This window comes from Orcinus orca, chromosome 7, assembly GCF_937001465.1.
Source record: "Orcinus orca chromosome 7, mOrcOrc1.1, whole genome shotgun sequence".
Taxonomy (NCBI): Eukaryota; Metazoa; Chordata; class Mammalia; order Artiodactyla; family Delphinidae; genus Orcinus; species Orcinus orca.
The window spans coordinates 39,503,501-39,524,521 of NC_064565.1; the positions used below are offsets into that span (position 1 = coordinate 39,503,501).

At 43.8% G+C, this 21,021-nt stretch overlaps 1 protein-coding gene across 2 annotated transcripts in view; it reads left to right on the forward strand.

The window, feature by feature from the left end:
- Nucleotides 1-21,021, forward strand: part of KIF5C (kinesin family member 5C) — a 170,807-nt gene that overhangs the window by 115,262 nt on the left and 34,524 nt on the right. For both annotated transcript variants that reach the window (XM_004268242.3, XM_033425322.2), the window contains exons 13-19: nt 2,381-2,449; nt 4,392-4,598; nt 6,779-6,925; nt 13,278-13,466; nt 17,189-17,306; nt 19,647-19,723; nt 20,677-20,786. In XM_004268242.3, coding sequence (XP_004268290.1) covers nt 2,381-2,449; nt 4,392-4,598; nt 6,779-6,925; nt 13,278-13,466; nt 17,189-17,306; nt 19,647-19,723; nt 20,677-20,786 — 917 coding nt within the window. The remainder of the gene's footprint in view (nt 1-2,380; nt 2,450-4,391; nt 4,599-6,778; nt 6,926-13,277; nt 13,467-17,188; nt 17,307-19,646; nt 19,724-20,676; nt 20,787-21,021) is intronic.

Here is a 21,021-nt window from a genome sequence, read left to right on the forward strand (position 1 = left end):
AAACATCTTTATAATTAAGGGTGACCAGTGACCCGTTGACGGCTCCCTTATTTTATTTCAAATACCAGAATATTTTTTGAAAGGTGCCTGGAAAACCATTATATCCATAGACAGATCTTAACAGTTGGCATCAGAGTGAGCCTGTGTAAACATGTTCTAAGAGATGCACTTGAATGTATAGATATAGACTGCACAGCACATCTTACTCTGAAAGTTTTGAAAATTAAAAAAGATTCACAGTAGACTATGCTAATTCCTTAGAGAAGTTTCCTTAAGAAAGGGTAAGTGTAGTTTTGGAAATGTCTCTGATGTAAGTGATTCGTGTCCTTATAATGTAATCCTTGTTCTTCATCCTTCCCAGATGGGCTAAGGCCCTTAGATTCTCACGGTACCTCAAAAATCACTGCATCGCAGCCCTTCACCTGTCAGGAGCAAGCCTGCGTCTCAGGCTTTGGAATGAACACAGTATAAGAACAAAACACCTGCACTACTGTTTTGCTTCTCTTGTGATTTATATCACTTGTAGCTGTTGCTCATACGTCCCAGGGGAAGAGATGGTAGCTCCCCCATGTTAAACTTCTTGAGTCTTTCATGTTAAGATGTTTAATATGTATGTGCGGAGGGACATAAGCACAAAATCGTTCCTGGTAAATGACATTCTAAGTTTATAAAGTAGAAGAGAAAATATGCCCAACATATAGTCTTCTCACTGTGGAAGTACCATTTTGAGGGGGAGGTTTCACTCTGATATAACTTCCCTAATTCTCCTGCCAGAAATCTGACTTGAAGTATTTTTTAGAAGCATTAAAGAATTTTAAATTGTAAAACAATTTTCAAAACTTCAGAGTAAGATGTGCTGTGCGGTCTATATCTGTACATTCAAGTGCATCTCTTAGAACATGTTTACACGGGCTTGATGCCAGCTGGTAAGATCTAGTCCGTGGATAATAGGTTTCCGAGCACTTTTCAGAAAATATTCTGGTATTTGAATTTTGTTATATATAAAATAGGTGAGTTGGTGTAAAAAGTTCAGTAGAAACAGGATCTCCCTGGGCAGAGAAGTAAGCCCCAAAGATGTTCTACCCAAAGGAAAAGGAGATGCAGATCTCATAATATTGGTGTTAGCATTTTCTTGCTCCATGGAAAGCATCAAGTTGTGATTTAATCGATTTTTACATTTAATCTGATTTCAATGGATGCACAGACACGACCAAACAGGCAGGAAGATGTCCCGTGGGAAACTGAGGTTCTGCCACCTAGGCCCTTGAGTTTACCCTCTTCCCTCCCCGCCCCTGGAAAAGGCAGAAAGCACAGTGCAGGTTTCTTATGGGCTGCACGTGGAAACACCTGGGCAGCTCCTGGCACAAGGATGGACACAGCAGCACTGAACTGGATCCGACTCTGCTTGGGGTTTAGACCCCAGAAGCGTCACCACAGAGGATTTCCTCCTGTTCCTAAGGGAGAGGCACATGTGAAGCCAAGCTGTCTTTCTTCACAGGCCGTGCTTCACAATTTCATTTGAACTCATGAAAATCTTCGTAACCAAGACCGAGTCTCGTGTGGTTAGGCCTGCTGGGTGCCTGCTGCTTTCCCCACTGGGTGGACCGCGTCTAAGGAGGGGAGAGGCAGAGGTGCCTGCACGGGGCCGCGAGAGGCCGCAGTTCTGGCTTTTGTGGCAGCAACACCTAGTGGCAGAAGTTGAGAGTGAGAAGAGTGAACTTGCCTGTGGGGAGATCCTTTCCCACTTCCATGACAGGCCAGAAAGGAAGCAATCACGTTTCTGCACACCAGCTTCCTTGAGGTTTTTTCAGACTGGTAAGAAAATTAGCTCCTAATCAAAGGGAGCTCTGTAATGCCAAAGAGTAATTCTCTAGTAAATGTTTTCCAGTTTCTCCACGTAAGAGGTTTGAAGTGGAAATACTGGTCTCTTCTACCTATCAAATGGCAGTGTTCCCGGTCACAGATGTGTTTAACAAGATTTGGGACATGCATGTATTACAGTGCAGGTGGTTAGAAATTCACTCCCTTATTTTCTGAGCTAGGAGTTCACTGTTAACATCTTTAAGCTGGAGGGATAGCTCCAAAGTTCCTTTCAGTTCCCAAGCCCTTCATCGCCGATTTCTGGATGAGCAGGAATTGAGTTGAATGTGTAGGATATTGTATTTCCCAGAATATCCAGATGTTTCATTGGCTGAGCAAGGTGGGCAAAGTGGTATTTTAACCAATCTCTCTTCTGCGGGGAAGCACCACACCATTTCCTTCATCTTATCAGCCGGCTTATAGCTGGCATCCTGGTGTCCAACGGTCATCCATCGAGAAACCAGGGTAGCAAAAATGACATAACCAACCACAAAAAATTAAATATGGTATTTCGTTTCAGGATGATGAAATTAACCAGCAGAGCCAGCTGGCTGAAAAGCTAAAGCAACAGATGTTGGATCAGGATGAGGTAAAGAATGCAATAAAAAAATTTTTTTACACAGTTCTTTTATGACTCTGTTGTTGATGTATGTTCCAGAAATTTAACTCGCAAAGTGTTTTTTTAAAATCACTGCATCATGTGAAAATTTCTTGGAAGATTTCCTTTCAGTGCCTGCTGAAAGCTGATTTTAGGGGAATTTAGAAAATAAATGTGACTTCCTAGAACTCTAGGGTTTTGAGAGTGCATAGCTGGCTGCTACACAGTCTATGAAGGGCAGAAATAGAGGAGCTTGGAGGTCGGGCAAGGATGATCCTGCTTCCTCATACTCAGAGCCCAGCGCTCCTGGTTTGTGCCACTTCTGACTTTCTTCGGCTTTGCAAATCAGACAGCTCAGGTCTTTGATATGCACCATGTTCTTGTGCTGTCTTGTAGGAAAAAAAAATAGCCCCAAAACAAAAGTAGAAGGTAGAGGAGAGGAAAGCAAAGAAGATAGGGGTCCAAGTGCTGCGTTAGAATATATGTGATACGGTAACGAGGAGGGAAATTTTTTTCAGTCTCTTCCTGGATGGCATTCAATTCTCCAGTAAATGTCTCTATTGTGTTTTGCCAAGCACTTTACAAATAGGAACCTAAGCAAAGAACAGATAGCCAATCTATCAAACACAGATGATTTGTAATTCTCTTACTGAGGACATCTAAGTATGTTTTCTCTTTTGTGCTTTAGGGTGCTTTCTGCTTTGTTGCTAAAATGCTGTGAGTTGGATCATATGATGCAATTATAGCAAGTGGCTTAAGTTCATGGCCCCAGGCCCAGCCCTCTCCTAGACATAACTCTCTCTCTAACGATCTTTTTCTCTTCCTCTTTGTTATCCTTCATCTCTCCAGGACAATGATTATGCCCTCTGCCCAAACACTTCCCTTGGCAGGAACCATATTTAACTGATTCCACTTTTAACTAGAGTCTTCATTTGCTTTGTGTTTCCTGCCATCTTCCTCCCATTCTGTTGCTTTTCATCTCCAACTTGGTACAACTGCCTGTGATAACCTTTCCTTTTTGTTACAGTTAAAACTCTTAATATTTTTTTTCTCTACTATCAAGACAATATCTGTTCATTACAGGAAAATCAGAAAATACAGTAAGCACAAAAATAATGAAAGTATCCATAAGCTCAGTCATTCACTTTTAACTAGTGTTAATGTTTGGGGTATATTCTTCTATAATCCATGATGAATATTAAGAAAAATTAGTGACTGCCCTTTTATAGTGTTTTGGTTGACTCTAAAATCGACCTGTTTACAATGTGAAATAATGATAATAGTAAAAAGCCATGTAAGTATTATTATAGTCCTTGGAAATTATTCCTCCTCGTCCTCTGTTCAACTTGTGGAATAGCCAGCCAGCTACAAAGTGTGGTGATTTATTTATATATTTTTTTGCGGTACGCGGGCCTCTCACTGCTGTGGCCTCTCCCGTTGTGGAGCACAGGCTCCGGACGCGCAGGCTCAGCAGCCATGGCTCACGGGCCCAGCCGCTCCACAGCATGTGGGATCTTCCCGGACCGGGGCACGAACCCGTGTTCCCTGCATCGGCAGGCGGACTCTCAACCACTGTGCCACCAGGGAAGCCCTGTGTTTGTGTTTTTGTTTTTTTGTTTTGTGTGTGTGTGTGTGTGTGTGTGTGTGTGTGGTGATTTTTGATGTGTAATCAATTCTTGGAGTTAAGCCTATGTAGCTTTAAATAAGAAAGAAAGAAAGAAAAATTAGAAAGAAAGAGAGACAGATTTTCAAAACAATATCCTATTTTTTCATTTAGCATCTGGATATATAGTAGCATTTCTAGTTATCCTGAGCTTTTCAACTTATTTTCTTTTATCTGTTTTTTTAAAAAATTACTTTATTTTGGATAGAGCACAGAGTATAAACTCTTGAACATTCGATTCACCAGTTCCATGCCATCTAATTTCCCCAGCTTTTAGCTTCTACAAGAAGAGACTATGAGAAGATTCAGGAGGAGCTGACACGTCTCCAGATTGAAAATGAGGCAGCCAAAGATGAGGTGAAAGAAGTTCTCCAGGCCTTGGAGGAGCTGGCTGTCAATTACGACCAGAAGTCACAGGAAGTGGAGGACAAGACCAGGGCCAATGAGCAGCTGACAGATGAGCTGGCCCAGAAAACGGTTGGAGCATTTGTGTGTAGGGGGCAGGACTTCCTCAGCAGCCAATCGTGTACTTATATTAATGTTTGCTGACAGACACTGTATGTAGCAAGGCAGTTGGCTGAGTGGTTTTTCAGTGTTAGGCATAGATGCATTCTTTGAAATCCTCCAATTATTGAAATACTTTGTGTAAGTGACTTGTCCATTCCCCCCGGAACTGCATGTCAGAACTGTTTTATATCTAGGGGATTTGTAACACCAGCAGGGACGCCTTGTAGGATAGTCAAGAGAGCACAGACTTTGGAGCCAGAAAAACCCTAGCTAAAACTTTGACTTTACAACTATTAGGCCTTAGTCGAGACATTTAAACTTGAGTATTCATTTCCTCATCTGTAAAAATGGCGATAATAACATGTTCCTTTCAGGGCGTGAGAATTAGTGACAGTTTACATGAAGCACTTAGCACGGACCTGTGCATATGCTACAATCTTAGCAAATAAGTCTCAAAATATTATATTAACAGGGGAGAGCGGCTGACCTGTGGAAGGTCTGGATTTCACTCTCCTTGTTTACACCCTCCTGAATGCAGTCCGTTCCTTCCCCAGAGCTTCTTATCCTCGCCTAGGACCAAGCTGTCCTGGTTTGTCTGTTGTCCTTTTCAGCCAGTGTTTCAGTCTTCACATTGCCTAATTTTCAGATTCTCCCAGCGAAAGATGCTGCAGGTTCTGCTCAGTGAGCTAGTGGCAGAGGGCCAGTGAACATTTGGTGAGGTGGCTGGTGGTGGGATGTGTCCATTTTGTCTTTTTCTACTTGGAAGATGGGTGGTGGGAAGCCGAGTGGCTGTAACTGGCTGCCCTTGGCACTTTGGCCTGGTGGCCTGGTGTCATGGGATTGTGCCCAGCCTGCTTTGTGGAAAACAGCCAGTCCTCCCAGGCAAGGGGAAGTAGCAGATGGTGCAGGAAAGCTCTGATCTGCTGACCGTGGAGCTGATAGAAAATGCTCCTTACTCCATACATTCAGCTGCACGAAGGAAGACTTTTTAATGTTTCCCAAGATGGGAACTACTGCTTCTGTGGATTTTAAAAACAAAATGAAAGAAGCAGCGGCAATGCCAAAATAAAAACAAGAACCAGAGAAACAAAGCAGAAGTCACGTAGGAAAGGAGGAGACTTAGATTTTCTCTGCTCATGGTTTTCTGTCAGATTCTTTAACTAGTCCTTGGTACTAGTTGCTTCCCAAAACAATGAAATGTTTTCCATGATACAGGTTTTATTTTCTGTCAAACCAAAGTACTGCTAGACTGGTTTAGAGTGCTATTTTTAGTCGTATCATTAAAAGTCCTCTAGTAAAAATGCTCTAGTAAAAATAGCTGCATATGGAAGAATTACATGAATGTCTTTGCATTAACCTCTACAACTCCATAATTTAGGGAAATTATTTTCTTTGTTGGCTGAGTTAGTACCAAGACACCAAAAGATGGCTGTTCTGTCGGTGTTGAGAGTTTGTTAATTAAAAATATATACATTTGGGTAACATACATGAAGGGTGGGAAAGGTGGATTGGTTCGTGTTTGGCAGTAAAATGGAGCGTCTGCTATATATTAAGAAGCCGTCTCCAGTTGAACCAGACCAATTTTGAAACGAGGTGAAGTGTTCAATTCAGCTTCACCGTGAAGATTAAAAGACTTTTTCTAGGTTGTTTTCGAGACTCACTAATGTCCCTTTGGGCCTCCCAGACCCATCTGTTTTGAAGCCAGATGGGAATTTGGAAGTGGTCCCAGGGAGCAGGTTTTGTTTGGAAGTGGAGGTGGGGATGCTTGCAGGTATGTTTAGACCCTGGAGAATGTGGACTGAAACAGAACATTTGGTAGGTAGGACGATATGATTACACATAATAAACGTAAGGATTCCTTTTGGGCTTTATTTATTTTTAATAACTTATTTTTAATAACTTATTTAATAACTGACCTGGAAGTTGTTGTCTGATATGCAGACAAATGACATATCAGGCCAAGACAAATTCCTTTTCTTATCAGAGAATGCAGTGCTATACTATAGTCTGGATGAAAAGGGCTCTTGTGTTGAAATCACATGAAATGATAAAAGAACGCTATCCTACATTCTGTTGTTATTCTTTGCAATGCCATGTGTGTGAAATTGATGAGTGACCCTTTTCATTTGTTGTTAAAATGTGTTTTGCAGACTACACTGACAACCACACAAAGAGAGCTGAGCCAGCTGCAAGAGCTTAGCAATCACCAGAAAAAGAGGGCTACCGAGATCCTGAATTTGCTGCTGAAGGATCTGGGGGAGATAGGAGGAATTATTGGCACCAATGATGTGAAGACTGTAAGCTAGCCTTTCTTGTATCCTCTCTACCTGCTCGTATAATGGCATGATTCTAAGCAAGCAGAGGCTGTGTTTTATTCTCCTGAGTATCCAGTGCTTAGCACAGTGTTTTGCATCTGCTACGCGCTTGATAATATTTGAATGAACGAGCGAAGGGCTCATTGAGTGACTAAGTAAATGATTGGTTAAGGAGGAGAGAAACATTTACCTTTCAATTATAGGAGATGTCCTCGAATCTTGGTTGGCTTTATGTAAGTTGGCTTATTCCTCAAAGTTGCATACCAGTGTCACAGAGGTTTGGGACTGGATACGTTAAGCAAAAGTTGTACCCTCAGAAACGTTTCTCCTTTTCTATGAGAATCCAACAGAGTGAAAATCGCCAACCAATCAGTATGAATTAGGAGAGCTTTCAGCTGGAAGTAATAGGATTCTAACAGTGGCTTAAAAAAATAAAGCCACATTTAATTATTCACAATATGAGAAGTCTAGAATCTTGTTATTTCAGGTTGTGATCTGTATTCACCTGGGAACTTGTTTGAGCTATAGACTCTCAGGCCCACCTCAGACCTACTGAATTAGAATTTTCATTTTAACAAGATTCCCCAGGTCATTCTTACGCTTCTTGAAGTTTAGAAGCAAAATTTGGTTTGTTGCAGTATCTCAACAATGTCGGGCATCCAGGCCTTTCCTTTATTTTGTTTCTGCTTTCCTCAGCCTATTGCCTTTTCACATCTATAGATTTTTATCTCAAGGTAGCAAGATAGCTTCTATAGCACCAATCATCCCATCCCCACACAACCACATCCAAGGCAGGATGGGCTGCAAAGGCAGCCAGCTTTCATCCAGGAGGGAACTATAATCCTAGAAATCCCCAATAGACATCCCCTTATACATTATAAAGGCCGGAATTGGGTCACACGGTCACCTCAAACTTCAAGGGAAGCTGGGAAAGCAAAGAGAAATAGTATTACTATAATGGGCTTAAACTAACCATGATTAACCCCTTGGGTGGTGCAGCTTGGTGTAGCAAGGATGTAAGGGAGATGGGGAGAAAGAGGGTGGTGTAACGTTGTCTATGAGTCAGGAATAGAGAGAAAAGAGAATAAACGATGTTATCATCTGAGAACAATTAACAATTTGCCACAATATAGAGGACGTTGGAAAATAAGAAAGTGACATTGAACAAAATAGCTTGATTGAGGTATAATTGACGGAAAGTAAGCTGCACATATTTAAAGTATACAGTTTGAGAAGTTTTGACATATGTATACACTCATGAAACCATCCCCACAATAAGATAATGAGCATGTCTGCCACCTCCAGAAGTGTGTAGGGCTATTTCTGGTCTCTCTAGTCTATTTCAGTGATCTAATCTTTATGCTGTACCACACTGTTTTGATTACCATAGCTTTATATGCACTCAGCGCCTTCTGGGGAGTATCCATTGATTAAACGTGTGTGGATTTTATCCAGCCAGGGAATAGTGTTATAGTATTCAGCTTCGTCACAGGTCCCTAAAATCAAATTCTTAGAGTTTAGCCCTTCAGCCTTTAAAAGGCCAAATTCTACGTCAGTCTGCTCTGTGGGAACACTCAGGTTTTGAGTTGAGTTTGTTAAATACTAGAGAAGCCTCCCCAAATTACTTTCGTTTATTGACATTTCTGGGAAACATTGAAAGTCCTCCTTCGATGGTATAACAGATCTAGGTTTAGAGTATATGGCTTCTTGTAAACCCAGTCATTCTTTCATGGAACCTGTATTGTAACTGAATATTTCATGAATCTTTGCAAATGAATCTAATTTTAGTGTAGAATTCTTAGGTACTGTAAGATTAATCCTTTCCAGTTTAGTGATTTTGTATTTGAGGATTTATTTTTAGAAGCATATATTGGTGTTGAGCTATAAACTTCTGAGATTGGGGTGATTAAATGGCCCTCTCAATGTGAAGGTACAGTTGATTTATGGGAAGTTGGCGCCTGCTGCTGATAATGATAAAGGAAGATATTTTTATGCTAAGTTCTAAAATAGAGCTGATGAAAAATGCTAATGAAATCAAGGAGTGTCCGGGTGCTTTGGAATTTAAAAAAAAAAAGAGTCCTTACCTTGGGATATGAAGTATGATTGAGATTATTTTTAAATACTTTCAATGTTTTTAAGTTATTTTTGGATTCCAGAAATTGGATGCCCTAGTTAATTTCATTGGTAACTAAGTTCATTGATAACTTTCACTTATATAGCATCATATTCTTAATTGTTCTGGTTTTTTTTCTTACAATTATGATTTAATCATTAGGGCAATGAGAGCTAAAGGGGAGGAATTATGTGACTTTGGGCAAGTTACTTTACTTCTCTCGGTTTCACTTTCCTAATTTGTAAAATGACAAGATGAGGGGCTTCCCTGGTGGTGCAGTGGTTAAGAATCTGCCTGCCAATGCAAGGGACACGGGTTCGAGCCCTAGTCCGAGAAGATACCACATGTCGCGGAGCAACTAAGTCCGTGTGCCACAACTTCTGAGCCTGTGCTCAAGAGCCCGCAAGCCACAACTACTGAGCCCACGTGCCACAACTACTGAAGCCTGCGTGCCTAGAGCCCATGCTCTGCAACAAGAGAAGCCACGACAATGAGAAGCCTGCGTACCACAACGAAGAGTAGCCCGTGCACAACAACGAAGACCCAACGCAGCCAAAAATAAAAACAAACAAATAAATAAATAAAATTAAAAAAAAAAAAAAGGCAAGATGAGTCCAGATTATCTTGAAGGTTGTCAGCTCAGGAATTGCATGAGTTATGTGTATATTTCTTAGATCTTTCATTGTGGGTACAGATACTTTTCTTACTGATTATGAGTATTCAATTGATATAATTCTTTTGATCTAAAAAACGAGATCAAGGAAATCTTTTTCGGTGATCTTGTATTTTTATTCCTAACATGTTGTTCGGTCCCCACAAGGTCCCTCCTAATAGTGCTCTGGGGTGAGAGGGAAAGATAGGTGTTGGAGTCTCCCTCAGTCCTCAGTTCCAGGATATGACGGGCCTAAACAGCAAGGAAACAGAAGAACCCATATTTCTCCAGCTCAATCACATCTGGAAACATTTTCAGAGCCCAGGCAATCCTTTAAGTCAACAAAACAAGATGAGAGCAGCTGATGACAAGATGAGCCTAGTGTTGACTTTATTCAGGTTTATTAGCGAGCCTCCCCTTCCTTTCATGTTCCGATGTCACCGGTCTTTCTTTAAAACGAAGATTTCCAGATTCCTAGCCACAGGCAGAATAGCAGGTTGAGGTAGAGTGAACGAGATGGATTGGATTAGCTGCCTAATTTTCTTTCGACCTCAGGTCTGGCTGAGGTGGAGGTGAAGAAGTTCAAGCAGGTGACACAGACCCTGGGCCCCGGCTCCATCAGAGACCTGATGGGTGGACCAGAGATGCAGATAAAACTGCTCCAGATCCTGGGTCTGAAGTCAGTCTTCATCACCGACAGCTCCCTTTCCACCGACTTCTTCAACACAGCCTGGGGTCTGCTGGGGCTGGGGTCTGAGGTCCAGTCCCCAGCCAGAAGGGTGACTGGGGTCCCCACCCCCAGGACAGCTTGCTTCTTCAGTCCCCTCTTGCCCCTCAAGCTCTTGGAAGCAACTGTGTCCTACCTTAGCTCTGTACTGCACTTATAAATAAACCTGACGATTCTGAGCACTTTTTTTTTAAAGGATTTTTTAAAGTCCCATTATGACTTTTAGGTCTTAGAATGTGAACAGTCACCTCACTTACCTTTTACTTGACCTAGAAATGGCACCTTGCTCAGCTGCTCCGTGCTCTAGCGTCACGGGGTGGGCATGGGGGCTGACTCCTTCCATACAGGCAAGATGGAAGGAGAGGCAGCCTCTTCTGCTGGATTAGTCGTGCATACTGGGTCGCACAGTCCAGTACGTACAGTGGAGTCATTGTCAGACCCAGGGGAGAGTTGTGAAATAATAGCACAGCAGCAAACTCTGATTCTTCTTTTCGAAATAACAGTATCTACTGGAATTACTGAAAACTCTGAACTAAACATGACTAAATATATGAACTCATAAGTGGTAGGAAACCTGACAGTTAAAACCATTTGTTTGGAGTATTGTTTTTTTCCATCAGGTGTGGATTCAAAATCTCCCTTTAGACCTCCTAGGACAAGTGTAGGCTTCAGAAGTTATGGTTCTGGTTTGGGGGAAGAAATATCCAGCTCTCACTTTGGAGGGAGCCCATTATTGTACATTTTTTTCACTCTTGCCCGATTCACATGGCACCTGGGCATAGCATACAAAGAGTCCTCATCTAAGGAGAGCCTTAGAGGAGGAGGTGTTTGTTCCCTGCTCATGATGCTCTACCTCTTGGCTCAGCAATGTTTTCCCACCAGGAGATGGTGTAGGTTGTGAATTCCACATGAAAGAGATGGATGTCCCCTTACCTTTATACAGAAAGACAATAAGCAGGCACACCTGGTCAGGCTAAAGATGAGCTTCTCATCTCTGTTCCACGTTGGACCAGTCACAAAGGCAGAAGGACAAAACTGAACTTAAAGATGGAGGGATTTTCTCACCCGTTACCTCCATAGTATTGGATTATAAAAGGAATGTAATGAGGAGTGGTGTTGCTAGGCAAATCGTTGGCAGTCAGAAATGTAACTAACTGATTAGCGAGAACCTCCACCAAAGTAAGATGGAGTCAGATGTTGATGCTTGTGGATTTTCTTGCTGTTAACATAGATTCTGCATTGTGTTGATGGACACTGGAGTCATTTAACAAATACTGTTGTGGAATTTTTAGGGGAAGGTTGACACCAAATTACAGGTACTCAGCACTGTCTAGCGTATTTCCTATCTGCTACCAACTTTCCGGTTGATACACGATTTCATATTCCTAGCTCTTAAATGTTTACTGAAAAAATAGTCATACGATGAGTTAATGACGGTAATAATGACAAAAGTGGGCAGCGAACTGTGGAACATCAAAAAACCATAGTTGGAATCATTGTCTTAGAACCAACTGAAGCCTCTGTTCACGGGCTGGGTACTGGACAGGGCTCTTGTTTTCTCCTGAGGTGCTAGGATGCCCTCTGGTGGTTAAACAAAATATTCACACAGTTGCTTTGCTCCTGTGGTCAGTTGCCCTTCAAGACCATCTCTGCTTCTCAGCAAATGGGTTTTTATCCCAAGTAGCTTGCTGCAGTGTTTGTTTCCAGTAGAACTCTGAAAATTAGACAACAAACATGAGATGGTACAGGAATGCTGGTTGTCAGAATCTTTTCTTCTAAAGGTGGATTTACATTGTTATTCTTAGGTGATCTAGATTCCTGTGTGATTGGAAGGGACAGTTGGGTAGAGGCAGGGAAACAGATGGGTAATACTGAGAAGTTATGCAGGAAAATTTTCATCCAGAGGTACTTTTGGTAATAGCACATTCTTAGTCATTAGATTTTTTATTTAATCGAAGACTACATAGAAAATCCTTTTTATTTCAACCCTTGCTTATGGAAACATATTCAAGCTATTAGACTGCTTGCCTCTCTGGATAGCAGCTTATAGAGAACATAATTGAAATTTTGATTTGACTTCTTATGGGGACTCAGAGTCACCTTAGGAACACTGGGCTTTGCTGCTGTTCCAGAAATGTAAGGTGTAAGACATTGAATGGAACACCTCTTCAGAGTTATCTCTTTTAAAAATTTCAGTGTCTTTTTCTTCTATCATCTCTTTTATCCTAAAAATCAGTTGTAATGAAAAACCTGGTTAATTGAAGATTATGTTAGTAGAGGTTTTTTTTTTCTTTTTAATAAATTTATTTATTTATTTTTGGCTGCATTGGGTCTTCGTTGCTGCGCGCGGGCTTTTTCTAGTTGTGGCGAACGGGGGGCTACTCTTGGTTGTGGTGCGTGGGCTTCTCATCGCGGAGGCTTCTCTTTGTTGCGGAGCACGGGCTCTAGGCGCGTGGGCTTCAGTAGTTGTGGCTCATGGGCTCTAGAGCGCAGGCTCAGTAGTTGTGGCGCACGGGCTTAGTTGCTGCGTGGCTTTTGGGATCTTCCTGGACGAGGGCTCGAACCTGTGTCCCCTGCATTGACAGGCGGATTCTTAACAACTGCACCACCAGGGAAGCCCCCAGTAGAGGTTTTTAATTGAAAGTTTTACCCGAGGTTTCAGAGAACTTGGGGTTGAACGTATAGTACTTTTTAGAGAAAAATTCTCAGCTTGTGGTCCTCCAATTAGGGTTTCTTAATCAGAAATCCACAGACATCTTGAGTTCCCATGGACAGGTTTCAGGGCCCCCATGAACCTCTGGAAATTGTTGGCATAGTTGAGTGTGTTCCCTCCTGTGCTCAGTTGGCAGATGTGAATGGAGTCATCGAGGAGGAATTCACCATGGCCCGGCTGTACATCAGCAAGATGAAGTCGGAGGTTAAATCTCTGGTGAACCGCAGTAAACAGCTCGAGAGCGCCCAGATGGACTCCAACAGGAAGATGAACGCCAGTGAGCGGGAGCTGGCAGCGTGCCAGCTGCTCATCTCCCAGGTAGGCCACGCCTTTCTTCCTCATTTCACACCCTTGTGCTCTGGAAAATCTGCTTCCTCCGTGCTCTTACTGGGGCCCGATGGTGCATAACAGGGATAGTTGATGGACTTTGCTTTACGTAAGACTTGTCCATGGCCTCCTAGGCAATGACAGCCCAGGCTTATTTCTTAAGGCTAGGTTTAGTTGTGTGAATTACATGGATTACCTTCAGTCCCTGTTTAAAGGATGTGTCTATATATCTTTATCTAGCTAAGTAGGTAGGTAGGTAGGATAGATAGAGATATGTAATGAATGGACAAGACTGGGTGGCATCTAAAACCCCTATCAGCTAAGGCAACATTCTTTCGTCTTTTAATCTCTACCACAGGTCCAATTTAATATGGGACAACAGAAACTACCATCACTACTACTATTATTAATAGTAGTAGCAGTTAACCTTTTACTGAGTGCTTACAACGCACCATATACTATGTAAAGCACTTTACGTGCATTCTCTCACTTGATCTTTTTTTTTTGTTTTGTTTTGCGGTACGCGGGCCTCTCACTGTTGTGGCCTCTCCCGTTGCGGAGCACAGGCTCCGGACGCGCAGGCTCAGCGGCCATGGCTCACGGGCCCAGCCGCTCCGTGGCATGTGGGATCCTCCCGGACCGGGGCACGAACCCGTGTCCCCTGCATCGGCAGGCGGACTCTCAACCACTGCGCCACCAGGGAAGCCCCTCTCACTTGATCTTTAAAAAATTCCTGATGGGCAGGTTTTATTTTTTTATTTTTTTTTAATTTTTTTTTTTGCTGTACGCGGGCCTCTCACTGTTGTGGCCTCTCCCGTTGTGGAGCACAGGCTCCGGACGCGCAGGCTCAGCAGCCATGGCTCACGGGCCCAGCCGCTCCGCGGCACGCGGGATCCCCCCAGACCAGGGCACAAACCCGTGCCCCCTTCATCGGCAGGCGGACTCCCAACCACTGCGCCACCAGGGAAGCCTGCAGGTTTTATTATTGTTCCTGCTTTTTTAAATAAGGGAAATGAGACTTGAAAGGTTAAATATACTGTCCAAACTCATATAGCCAGTGAAAGGCGGAGCTGGGACTCAAACCAAACTGTGTGTGAACTCAAAGCCTTGAAGGAATCTTCAAGCTCCTGGGGCATATGTCATCCCCTCACTGAGTAAGGCTACTCTTCTTCCATTAGAAGGGTATTTTCATTTTAGTAAGGTGGTTTCAGAAAATAGCAGCCTCGTTTCTGACCTGCCACTGATACCTGAGCTTGGTGTTTGGGCTTGAGGCTTCTGTGAGTGGTCCAGTGTGTGCTCCTCACTGCCTTAGCCCAGGTATTAAAACAGCTGAAGTCATTTGGGGTAAACAGAGACCAGTATGGAATGGCGCATCAGACAGTGCTGAGAAACAGACAAAAGCATACTTCATCCTGTACGCTTTTAAACATAGGGATGTGTCATCATAGAACCATCTCCTTGTCTCCTACCATAATCATCTAAGGGATGCAAATTAAAACATCAAGCTTCCATTTTATAAATAACATAATAAGCAAAGATGTATTAATATTTAAGAGATTATTCAGTGCTGGTGTGTGATAGTGAAATTTATTGAGAAAAGTATAATTTGGTCAGTCCATTTGGAAAGGACCTTGGGAATCAAAAACCATAAAAATGTAAGTATACTTTGGTCCAGTAATTTCACTTATAGCATTTTTCATTGATAATGAAAATGAAAATTTTTCATTTCATATGGTATTATCATTCCCTGATTAAAAATATTAGCATTTATATGGAAGATGTTTAGTGCAGTATTACTTTCATTTTAATTAAATAAAATACGCAACTATCTATTGAGAGACTAATAACATAAAGTGACATGGAAGGATTTATGCAGCTCTTACAAAAAACTGATAAAAACCAGTCATTTGGAAAGTATAATTATATACAGTTAAGTAAAAATGAAAATGCTGAGTTACAGATCTATGCTATGCCTTGCAACTTGGCAAAATATGCATTCATATAGATAAGACCAGGAATATAGGGGGACATGGTTAATAAATTAAAGCGGTTAATGGGTGAAATTTATACTACTTTTTCTGTATTTGCTTTACTGTTTGACATTTTTATAATTTGTGAAAGTTGAGAGGAAAAACACTAAACATTAGGACATGGTACACCTCAAGTCTGATTTCCAGATCACCCGTTACACTGAGAGCATGTGTTTCCGGAGGCCCCTAATATTTGGAGGCCAAGGCAAGAGCACAGACAGAGGCCCTGCGGCCTGCAGCCCAGTGTCTCTCCTTCCATCTGGATGTACCAGCCTCCATGTCCAAGTCCCTTCTGCACGTTCTGTGAACTGATGGAAGTGTGTAACTGGGTCAGCTGTAATCTATGTAAATGGATGATGGGAGCTACACTGCTGGTCCTGGGAGTGGCCTTAGGGCCATTGGAGTAAGGAGTTTCTAGTTTCCCAGACTCACTGTGGTCTAGAAGAGGATGTGGGCTCCAGGTGGGCACGCTCCCTTGGCATATGAACTTAGCTCAGTGGAGTGGGATGCAGCCAGAGGACCGCCCAAGTGGGGTGTTCTAAAGTGTAGGGCCCAGGACAGTTGCCCAGATCTTAGAGTGACACTCACTCAGGGTATATGAGATCAGAGTCAAGAATATTAGGGCGGTTTTAGTTAGACAGTGCTTTCTGCATTAGCAACAAATACAGTTTTCCATTAGGTGCTATTTTGTACTCTGCTACAATTTACATAAAGCCAAAGATTCAGCCATAATTGCCTGGGGTTCAAAAGTAAGAGAAATCTTGCCTCTTTATTTTCTGACATGATCTAAGGAATCTGGCAAAATATTTCCAGCTAAAATGCTGTTATCTCCTTTGTTTACACTCATCCTTGTCACCAAAAGCTATGCTTATAAAACAACTGCTCCAACAGGGTTCCATTTCCCAGAGGTTATTTTGTTAGATTAGAGCTCAGTCTCCAGAGTGTTCCTGCCTAAATATGAACCCTGTAGATCTGGAACGGGGAGTGTTTGCATATTTCCATCTGCCTAGAAGTGACTACTGTCCCTAGTCAGTCACGAGCTCTCGTTCATTCATTCACACCATTATTATTTATTAACTCTCTATTTTCATGGAGCTAACAAGTAGGAAAAAAAATAGATAAATCAAGCAGAAGTTAGGTGCTATAAGAAGATGTCGGGGCCTGAGTGATAAGGATCCAGCCAGGACCATGGCTGGGAGGGTGCTGGGGAGAGCTTCCTAGGGAGAGGAAAATGTAAATGCAACGTCCCCGAGACAGGAATCGGTGTGTTTGAGAGACAGAAAAAGAAAAGACATCATATTTGAGTTCCAAAGAAGAAATCCAGAGGTGCAGTTTCAAAGAACGAAGCCCTCAGCCTGGACGTTTTCCCAGTCCCTTTCTCTCCAGCACACTCTGTTTTCTGTAAGGAGGAAAAGCAGCTTGGGCTTCGGTATCTCACTTAAGAGGACAGTGAGGGCACGGCCATGAGTGGGTCTGTGGGGAACGAAGCAGAGAAGCACATGGAAGAAAAAGGACAGATCCCAAACAAAGGGCAGAATATGCACCATTTGGGTGCTGGGAGTCAGAAAAAGGACTCAAGAACTCCTCCTCTCTTGCGTTGTCCCATCAGACAGTCCCGGGCGAGCCAGGATGGCCACTTGCTAGTCATTCACTGCTCCCTTTTATCTGTTCGCTTGTTTAAAGCATGAAGCCAAGATCAAATCCCTGACAGACTACATGCAGAACATGGAGCAGAAGAGGAGGCAGCTGGAAGAGTCCCAAGACTCGCTCAGTGAAGAGCTGGCCAAGCTCCGAGCCCAAGGTGAGTAACTGACCACTTTGCAGGTGTCTGACTCTCAGCCTAAATCACTCTCTGGTTGGCTGGACTCATGATGTTTAATTCTGCTCGATTAAAGCATTTCTAGGTCTACTGAAAACAATGGCATAATTGGGCGGGGGCGGGGAGGGGAGAGAAACGTCTAGAAGACTGCCCCCACCCCATATCTGCTCCTCTTGCCATTTTCCCTCAGTCCACCCTGCTGCCCAAGTCAGAATCCTCTCCCTTCTTTACCTCCTGCGTCCAGTCTGTCCCCAAGGCCTGTCCATTCGACCTGCCAGGGGCTTCTCTGGTTCTGCTCTTCTCCGTCTTCACTGTCGCTGTCGTTAATCCTAGTTAAGAATTATGGCCACATCCATCTACTGAGGAGCTCATCTCCAGCCTGCTCTAGGCTGACCACTGTGCTGTATTCCAAAGGAGGATTCCAAAATCAAGTTCTACCTCGTGTCCAACCCCAGGCCTCTGACCCTTCCCTGGTGTCCTGTTGCTCTTAATATAAAGCCTGAACTTGCACCCATGGCTTACCTGCATCCCCCATCCTTTTTTTTTTTTTTTTTTGCGGTACGCGGGCCTCTCACTGTTGTGGCCTCTCCCGTTGCGGAGCACAGGCTCCGGACGCGCAGGCTCAGCGGCCATGGCTCACGGGCCCAGCCGCTCCGCGGCATGTGGGATACTTCCCGGACCGGGGCACGAACCCGTGTCCCCTGCATCGGCAGGCAGACCCTCAACCACTGCGCCACCAGGGAAGCCCCATCCCTCATCCTTTGAACAAGCTCTTCCTTTGCCAGGCAGTCTCCTGACCCCCTTTGTTGAGGGAAGTGCCCAACACATAGGAAGCACTCAATAAATGTGAATAAATAGAAGAGATTTGAGAGAAATGACTAGAAATGTAGAAATCAGAACAGGATTAAGAATGTAGGTGTTGTGGTGAAACGGGAACATACAGATCATATTATGAGCTGCAACGAAAACTGGTAGAGTCCCTTTGGAAAGCATTTTGAAAATACATATTAATAATTCTAACACTTCTCATACCTTTTGCTCCTCAAATCTCCTATAGTCATTGCAGAATTATTTATGTTAGTGAAAAAAAAAAAGAAAGGAAGCCACCTAAATGTCCAAGAGTTAAATGAACTATGGTATGTTGTTTAAAAGAACAATTTTTTTCATCTTGGAGATGAAGGCCATGCAGCAGTGCTTATAATGCATTAGATTAAACATCCTAATATGTAATTTCGTCTTTACTGTGGTTATAACATTTAAAAATCAATAGATGCTTATGTCCCAAGGCCTGTAAATTAATATTTGAAAGGAAATGGTTTTGATAGGATAATAGGATTGGCGATGATGCTATCCTTTTTAATGTCCTTTATTGTTGTAGAGTCATTTGCCCAGTAAATACATGTTGCTTCAAATGCCAAAGTAAATTAACGATGAAAGAGAGCACACTCACACCCGCTTTGACCTTGTAAGGTTTTCTTTATGTCATAGGGGGTGTTAGGAACAGAATGCTCCACCCAAAACTTGACATGGAAAAGAACTTTTCCCTCTGGTAAATGGCGTCTGCAGTGGTGCCACTGAGTGGAAATGGAATCAAAGCAAGAAGAGCTGAAATGAAGTGAAATAGACTAGAGAGAATACTTAATGACTTGAATGTCACTGTCCCAAACGCTTTTGCTCCCTCCACCTCAGGCTGTGCTCAGGGAGGGCCACTGACCAAGAATAGGATGGGACTGGTCCCTCCCTCCCAGAGGTGTGCCACGTAACAGCCCTGCCCCCAGTACGAGACGTGGCCTTCCTGTTTAGTCTGGAGAGTGTCCTTTTATATTTCTATTTTCTTTGTGCCTATCCTTAGGTTGTTTTCCTACTCCAGATTCTTAGAGAATACCACGGGAGGTAAATTAGCTCTTTCCGAAACTCTAATAGTGGCGCGAATCCAAACACCACTAATATTAGCAGAGCGCGTTATCATTGACAAAGCACGTTTACGTGTGCTGCCCAGGAGTAGCTCACCAGGCCTGGCGGGGAACCAGTCCTCCGAGGCGTGAGGTGACAGCCAAGTCAGCTGCAGCGTAACCGCTCCAAGTTAGCACTTCCCCTCCAATCGCCACTGTCCCCGAGGGACTTCGATAATCTCCCAGGAGAGATCGGCCTTGATTTAAAAAGCCAGAAGTCCTCCTTCAGAGGCACGTTCCTTTATACCACGGTTGTAATTGGTTAGATAAGCTGATGTTTCACCCCATTCTTTTTTCGTTTTCTAATTTTTACTTTTGGATGTGAGTCCTGCCAGTTAAATCTTAAATCATCGTTTAAAATTCAAAACAGAAAAAATGCATGAAGTCAGCTTCCAGGATAAAGAAAAGGAACATCTGACCCGGCTGCAGGACGCTGAGGAAATGAAGGTGTGTGTGCAGCCCCTTCCAGAAGCCCAGCCCATGTTTGGACTGGATTTGCTTGATCTAGGAAAATCCAACTCCTTCGGAGATGTGTGTGGCAGGGTAGGAGGGAGGCGGGTGGGGACTGGGGCTGGGCATCAGAGCTGCTCGCAGAGTGTGGCTGGGCTTAGCAATGAGATGGAGGTGGAGGTGTCCAGGAATCCCGAGGTGTCTGTAGATAGTAGTTATGTCGTGTTGGTACATTTCTCTTCCTGTTCATGACGAGGAAGGAGAGAGCACACCTTCCAGTCACTGCATGGGGCCACGCGGCAGAACTTCTGCAGGAATGGTCGCCCGAAACAGCCCAAATTTGAGTTTTCATCTTAAACATAGAGATCTTTATTTTTGGTCACATTTTAAACAGAAAAGGAAAAGTGGGAAAGATGATTGGGAAATAAGATTTTTAGGTGGATACAATGAAATAGGAGAAAATGTGGAACTTTTGATTAGCTTTAGGCAAACCCCTGTCCTGGGTCTGCATCACTTTGGTGGAAAGGCCTCCTTTGACTATCACTGTAAATCCATGCTGTGGGCAGGGCCGGGAAATTATCTACGTTTTACGGTGAGGAAGTGCAACTCCCACAGGTTGCATGGCTTGTCTGAGGTCACCCAGGTGGTAAGAGGTCCATGCCCTCTGACTGACCTGGCAAGAGAAGCCGTGTGGCTCAGATGAGCTATAGAAGGTCAGGGGGAGACCCTTTACTCATGGAATGGGCTATTTTGCCCGTAGGGACCACTCAGTTTTATAACAGATCCTTGAGTTTTGTTATCCCTGAAAAGCACGGTGGGTTCTGAGGGCCCCGGTTTGGGGATCTGACAGCTGAGGGATATGGGGTAGGAGACAGCGAACAAGGGCTTTGTCACAGAGCCGGCTGAGAGCCAACGAGCGGCTGATACATTTCTCCCGGCCTGGGTTGCAGAAGGCGCTGGAGCAGCAGATGGAGAGCCACCGGGAAGCTCATCAGAAGCAGCTGTCCAGACTCCGAGATGAAATCGAGGAGAAGCAGAAAATCATCGATGAGATTCGGGAGTGAGTCGGCCTGGGGGCTCATGGGGCGTTGGGGCAGACACGGCCCCTGGGCCAGCCTGGAGGTCTCTGCTTGCCCCGCCCCATGGACCCTGGGCTCTGCCCTGGTGCCTCAGCGAGCTGGACGTGATGCTTCTGCGGTCTGCTCCCCAACTGGAGCCGAGCCTCCGGGGGCTCTGGTGGGCAGGTGGCAGGCAGGTCCAGCTGCCCTGCCTGGTCCCCGTGGAGCAGGGGCACG